The 7500-nt window shown below is 39.0% G+C and overlaps 1 protein-coding gene across 5 annotated transcripts in view; it reads right to left on the bottom strand.

The window, feature by feature from the left end:
- Window positions 1-7500, bottom strand: part of gen1 (GEN1 structure-specific endonuclease) — a 24009-nt gene that overhangs the window by 9572 nt on the left and 6937 nt on the right. For all 5 annotated transcript variants that reach the window (XM_088649912.1, XM_088649913.1, XM_087247748.2 and 2 more), the window contains 7 exons: window positions 6784-6947; window positions 5117-5315; window positions 3925-4101; window positions 3596-3706; window positions 3433-3506; window positions 1418-1503; window positions 692-842 (listed from right to left, as the gene is read on the bottom strand). In XM_088649912.1, the coding sequence (XP_088506038.1) occupies window positions 692-842; window positions 1418-1503; window positions 3433-3506; window positions 3596-3706; window positions 3925-4101; window positions 5117-5315; window positions 6784-6944 (959 nt within the window). In that variant the 5' untranslated portion in view covers window positions 6945-6947. The remainder of the gene's footprint in view (window positions 1-691; window positions 843-1417; window positions 1504-3432; window positions 3507-3595; window positions 3707-3924; window positions 4102-5116; window positions 5316-6783; window positions 6948-7500) is intronic.

The raw sequence follows: 7500 nt of genomic DNA, 5'->3' as shown, positions 1-7500 counted from the left end.
TCGTTGTCATATTTCTTTAGCATTGTTTGCTGGTTTTATTCAACCAAACTAGCATAAGCTGAGTGTTTAGTGTGAGTTGGTGCTGCTTTGCTTTATGATGAATGCAGTAAGTGACTGTATTATCATCAATAACGATACCTGATTAGCACAAAAGTCCAGAACATACAAAAACGTAAAATCTTATCTATGAAATGTTCTGCCTTTGCTTTGCTCGTTACTACACCCGTAGACAGCGCTAAAGTCCTGCATCTTTACGTGATAACACTGTCTTGACTAGTGCGGTTTGAATGACACTTGTCCAGGGAGCACTGTACCAATATGGCGGTGCTACTGACGCATGCTCAGGGTCACTATGCGATATCAACTGTATATATCAATGATTAACATGCATTATTATTTACTTAAGATATGCGTTTTTGCATTCTGACTCCAGTGCCTGATTATTAAACTGTTAAAATGACTATGATTATCTGAAATATCCTTCAGAATGAAATATGATGTGTGTTCTTTGTACTTGCACTGTGATGATATTATATTGTCATTCTGGCATTATATAATGAGTGGCATGAAATGGTCCTAAAATGACACTAATATCATTTATCACAACATATTTTGCTGTGGAAAAAATAGATAGATATGGTGACAGGCCCAAAATCATATGTCCCAGCCGTAGCTGACGGTGTTGCTGTACTTTCTGATGTTGTTCTCGAGGGACGAGGCCTGGCGCGAGGCTTGCGTCTGATGCCATTCACAGGGACACTGAGAGTCGTAATCCTGCGGTGAACAGAAGCGCTCGCTCACACAGAAAACACACCCGCTGCGCTCGTGAGCTTTAGCAGAGCCTGAAAACACACACAAACACAGTTGAAGAAGAATTATTAGCCCGCCTTTATACTTCTACCCCAATTTCTGTATAACAGAGAGAAGATTTTCAACATCTCCAAACAGAACAGTGTTCATAACTCATCTCTAATAGCTGATGTGTTTCCTCTTCATCATGATGACAGCACATCATATTAGACTAGATATTCTTCAAGTGTTCAGCTTACAGTGACATGTAAAGGCTTCACTAGGATAATTAGGGTAAAGTTAGGGTAATTAGGCAAGTCATTGTATAACAGTGGTTTATTCTGGACACAATCCAACACTAATATTGCTGAAGAGGCCAATAATATTGACCTTAACATGCTTTTAAAACTGCTTTTATTCTAGCCAAAATAAATAAATAAAGACTTTCTTCAGAAGAAAAAATATTTTAGGAAATGCTGTGAAAAATTCCTGAATCTGAGAAACATCACTTGGCAAATATTTGGAAAAAAGACTAAAAGATTCACAGGAGGGCGAGTAATTCTGAATTCACCTGTATATGCATGAAAGTAAAAGTGATGTGTCGTGACTGATCTCAGAACAGACTCACCCGGGTGTCGACACACCAGACAGTGTGTGACTTTCTTCATCTGCAGCTCTGAGTCTCCAGACGCACCCGAGCTCCACTCACTGAACCTGCAGAAACACACACACACACACACACACACACACACACACACACACACTCCTCAGCAGAACACAAACCAACAGATCGCTTCATTCTCAGTTTAGAGGTACATTTATAGTGCTTTCAGTTTAAGTTTTGATTAGATTTGCTTATTTAATTTAAGTGTAATGCTCGATTCTGATTGGCTGATGGTTACCTTAAAGAGCCCATATTATGAGTTTTTGAAAATTCCCCTCCATGTAGTGTGTAACACAGCTCTAAGTGAAGTGAAGTATCCAGCTAAGGCTTAAATCTGTAAGAGTTCAGTGTTTAAAACAGTTGATTAATCTATAAAAGAGTCGACTCATAGTGCTTCAAACGAGTCGCCTTGATACCGATTCATTAGGTGTTTCGCCATGACGTGATATTGAAACCAAGTTATTCACGTGCACGCGCAAACCCGGGAGATTTCAAACCTGAGGCCCCGCCCTCTGACACAGAAACCCAGACACACACACACACACCCACAAACACACACACACACACACCCACAAACACACACACACAAACATGCCGGTCGATTGAAGTCACACTGCAGATGGATATATTGAGTCTCTACCCAAAGATGAAACATCAGCATTATAACCAAGCAGTTGGAAACTTCTGGAAACTTCATGCTACAAAGAATACTTCATCAGCGTTTGTTAAAGGAAGGATCAGTAAAGAGTAACTTACTGCTGGACGTCAGGATGGGTTTCTTCCTACATTTCTCAAGTGTAAGTACGTGCGATTAAAGTTGTTGCCTCGTTGACTCTAGCTTGTAAATGTATTTAGTTGTGATTTGTTACTTGTAACCGCGTGTACTGTATCAGGTTAACTGGCTATATTCTCATTTCACGTGCAAAGCCACGTAAAAAACGTGACGCGTGTTGCTTTGTTAACGGAGCTCCGTGGAGGAGGGTAGTGTGTGCATGCGTGTGTGTGCGTGCGCTGTCATCCGGAGGTATGTGTGTGTGTTTGTGTGTGTGCGCGCGCGCGCGTTGTCGTCCGGAGGTGTGTGTGTGTTTTTGTGTGTGTGCGCAAGGACGAGGGCAATATGTGTGTTTGTGTGTGTGTCTGTGAAAAAAACAGAGTGAGACAAGCTAGGAGATCTCCTCAACTGTTTTTGGAGTTTTTGCTCAATAAAATAGTGTCGTCGTCTGAATTTTCAAGTCCATCGACTGTATTTACATTGACCCACTGGCAGCTAAACTCCACGCCTACACTATCGAGTGTGTGTGAACTGTGATTACTTTTATATTGCTGATTAGCTGTTGGGCATTTCACTCTCTGACTGAAGGCAGTCGACCAATCGCAGCAGACTGTCATCGGTCCAATCAGCGCAGATTAGCTTCGCGCTAACGAGGGGTTTGGGAACAAATAAATCACTGGACGATTCATACAGGAGTCGCTGGGATAATTAGGTAAAAATAAATGCAGATTATAAGACCATGAAAGTGTTTTTTGACCTTGCATGCATATTAGACTGTTGTTGGAGACCCTTACAACCAAGATATGACCCTATTTCATGTATAATATGGGCTCTTTAAGGTGTTTAGTTATAGTCAGATAAAGGCACAGATAAAGTAGTTCCAGCAGCTTTTGAGCGCATTACAGCTCCATATCCCTCCGCTGAATGATTATTATGAGTTATTACACAGCTACAACAGTCAGAAATCACATCAGAAGGAGGAGGAGGAGATGTGGAGGACACTAGTGCTACACACAGGAGACGCTTGAGAAGGACAAACACAACATCTCAACAGTGGAGAGCAGAGGAGGAGGAGAAAAGCAATAATAATAGACTCCAGGCCACTGAATGTTATATGCACACCCCAGGTGTAACAGCCACTCAGGTGTGCATTACTGTCAAATAATTCAATTACTCCTGATATATTTGTAGCACTTAAAGTTCATACTTCTGAAGGAGAGTCTGTCCTCTGAGGCTGTGAATGAGCTTAAGCGTTTGCTCCCTTCCGACTCCAGCGATGCCCTGCAGGAGCACAAACACACAGCACAGAGTTATCACTCCAAACACTCCGAACAGCCGCGCATCAGTTCATGAAGATCCTCTGTCTGCACCTTGGGAATGTAATCGCAACCCAGCAGGACCGCCAGACCCACGAGCGTCTCTCTGCACAGCCCGAGCTCCTCCTGAACTCGACTCGACTGATAGCAGTCCACCTGCGGATCCTGCATGAACACACATGATCTGTTCAATGTGTACGGGATAAAGCACATCCAGCCGGTTTACCAGCCTGACAGGTTTATTAGAAGCTGCTGCAGAGGACTGAAGGGTTTATTCTGCCCTCCTGCATGTACATTATCCTGCTTATTACACGGCTATACGCCACAAAACCCCCGTCTCAGAGTTATCCGTAAATGTACAGCAGTTCACATGCAGAACGAACCTTTGTGGTCATGTTGAAGTTCCTGTAGACGGTGCGAGCACCATACAGAAAGGCATCGCCGTCATTAGTGATGCATCCGTCCACAAGGCCCTGCGAGTCCAGGAACGCACACATGGCCTCCGCTTCTCCTGCCGCCGTCACCCACGGGACGCCCAGACAGTCCAGCATCTGCGCACACTGCAGGCGAAAACACCGACAGCAGCATTCAGATGAGGGAAGATACTCGTTGTTAATGGTAATAACATTTTTTTTCCTATATTAAAGTAGGTATTGGTTTATTTTGTTACTTAATTTTTTTTTTTTTTTTGTTATATCTATATATTTTGTCATGATGTTTGTGGTATTTAATTTGATTTTGGAAGTCTTTTATTTTGAAGTACTTTGTGGCGTCCCACAGGGCTCGGTTTTAGGACCGCTGCTGTAATCTGTAATGCAAAATTTAATTAGGTGTCTGAAATAAGCTCTGTAAAGTGTGCACACACAGGCACACGCTGTCAGGTCCTGTGTTCCTTATCTTCGTCATGTGATCTTCCCCCATGTGTGTTTGTTTTCATCATGCAACCCTTTTGTTCTAGTTCCTATCATTTCATTATGTTCATCTGTTTCACCTGTGTTCATTCCCTGTGTGTCATCATAGTCATCATGTCCTGTGTATTTATACCCCCTTAGTTTGGTTTAGTCTTGATCCGGTATTCTCAGTTGTGCTTTGTCTTCACACCATGTCTTTCCTGTGTTATCGATGTACCTTCCAAGTGAGTGTTTGTAAAAAAAAATCTACGTGTTTGATAAATCTTTTTGCCTTCCTGAGTGAGTCAAGGCGTTAACACACGCATGTACACCCAAAAAAAAATATATATACACAAAACAACACACAATTATTTAGTCAGTTTTCTGTAATATTAAAGTAGGTATTGATTAATTATGTTAATTGATTTTCTTTGTTGTATCTATATACTTTGTCATGATATTTCATTTGATTTTGGAAGTCTTTTATTTTGAAGTGTTTTGTGGTGTACCACAGGGCTCTGTTTTGGGACCGCTGCTTTAACCCTTAATGCAAAATTGAATTTATGTGCTTGCTGCTATAACCTTTAATGTAAAATGCAATTGAGTGCTTGAAATAAGCTCAGTGAAGAGCATACACACAAAGACAGACCCTTACATACACACACAGGGAAAAAAACACACATACCTCTCTGAGAACAGCGTTGAATCGGCCTCTGTTGGTGTTTTTGACTGGTTTCGGGATGCTCTTGGCTTTCGTACCGCCGAATCTCATCTCGGTGCGTTTGCTCATGGTCTCAGCTTTAATTTTAGGAGCTTCTCCCTCCATGACAAACACCAGCTTCACACCCATCAGTGTGAGCGACGACACGCGGAAGAACAGATTCCTGAAACACACACATGTAAAACCTCATTCGTATGTATATATATATATACAGAGCTGCGTATTAAAAGCATTATGTGTATTGTGAGGTATTAACTGTCTATTTATGCATTTTAAACACAAGTTGAACGGGCTCTTGTTGATCATAAACAATGAAGATATTTTATTTATTATATGTGACGTCAAATAAGGGCTAGAAAAAATGTTAATCTAAATGTAATCCAAAAAATACTCTGATTACATCTAGATAATTGTGTCCCTACCATACCATGCATACTGTATATGACATCAAATTAGTGTTAGTGCAAAGGTAATCTAAATGTAATCCAAAAGTAGTCAGATTACACTACCATAAATGCCTACCATACAAATGGTGTGAAATCAACTTAGCAGATAATGAATCTAATGTAATCCAAAAGTAGTCAATTACACCATAAATATCAACCATGCGCACGGTATGACCTCAAATTAGCAAAAAAGTAATCTAAATGTAATCCAAAAAGTACTCAGATTGCATCTCTATAAATGTCTGCCATACTAATCATACCATACATGCTGTATTTGACATCAAATTAGTGTTAGCACAAAAGTAATCTAAATGTAATCCAGAAATACTCAGATTACTTTCCATAAATGCCTACCATAATTTACCGTATGAATGGTATGCACAAAAGTAATCTAAATGTAACTCAAACGTAGTCAGATTTCTTTACCATAAAAATCTCTCATATGTATGGCATGACATCAAATTAGCAGAGAAGTAATCTAAATGTAATCCAAAGTAGTCCGATTGCATTACTATGTCTATTATACTTTACTATACGCATAGTATGAACTCAGATTAGCACAAAGGTAATCTAAATGTAATCCAAAATGTACCACGATTACATCTCCATAAATGTCTACAACACTTTACCACACCATACATACAGTATGTGACATCAAATTAGTGTTAGCACAAAAGTAATCTAAATGTAATACAGAAGTACTTGGATTACTTAAACATCCATAAATGTCTACCATAATTTACTGTACGATTGGTATGACATCAAATTAGCAGAAAAGTAATCTAAATGTAATCCAAAGTAGTCAGATTACAGTACCAGGGCTTGCAAAATCTGGTAGCCCGAATTCCTGGGGTTATTGTTTTTTCATTTGGGCTACCAGAATCTATCTACACCATGCACCCGGCCATCTTGATAGCCCGCTGGGCAAAGTGTAGATAGATTTTGGTAGCTTGATTAAAAAAGATTGTTGATTTTGCGAGACCTGAGTACCATAAATGTCTAACATACTTTAGCATACGTCTGGTATGACCTCAAATTAGCAGAAAAGTAATCTAAATGTAATCAACGTTTGTATTACATTACCATAAATGTGTAATATTTTATTACAGACTACAAATGTTGTTGTGTAATTTATATTCAGTAACTGATTACAGTTCATAAGTGATCTTGAGATTTCAGACCGACCTGAGATGCGGCTTCGTGACCCTTCCCATCATGCCCTGCACATGCTGAGCCTCACAGACCCACAGACTGAGATCCACAGCGAGCGTCTTTCCAGACAGACTGTAGAGCGAGACCGACTGACGCACCGGCTCCAGGATAGACCACAGCTCTGTGACTCCCATCAGCTGAGACGTCACAGTAAATAATAACATAATATATAAACAAATTTAGCATATATACACATTACTCCACACTGTTTTACTTAAACATTTTGTGTAACTGTGTGAAATATTGATATATATATATTATTTATACTGAATTATTTAATATTTACATTATGTTATACATCTCAAAATCTGTATTTATTTTAATAAAATCAATAAATAATTACATAAATTCTACACCAAAGACAAAAATACCAATTACAGTATCTCTAATTTTATAAATAAGATAATTATACATGCATTTAAATAATCTACATTAATATTTCGAAATAACTTTAATGAAAATTGATATATTTTTAAATATGTTTAATATACTTTATTGTCATTCAGCATAACGCAGATATTTGTGTAAAAATGACACCATATACTTATGAGCTTTACTTAAACAATATAAATATCAAGACACAGGTGATTATACTGCACTTGACACCATTTTAAACGATATATTTAAATGATATGGTATATTTATATTGAATATGCTGTTTCTTTTGGACTATTAAGACCAACATCGACA

Source organism: Danio rerio, chromosome 4 (genome assembly GCF_052040795.2).
Source record: "Danio rerio strain M-AB ecotype USA chromosome 4, GRCz13ab, whole genome shotgun sequence".
Classification (NCBI taxonomy): Eukaryota; Metazoa; Chordata; class Actinopteri; order Cypriniformes; family Danionidae; genus Danio; species Danio rerio.
This window is presented reverse-complemented; position numbering and strand designations above follow the sequence as displayed.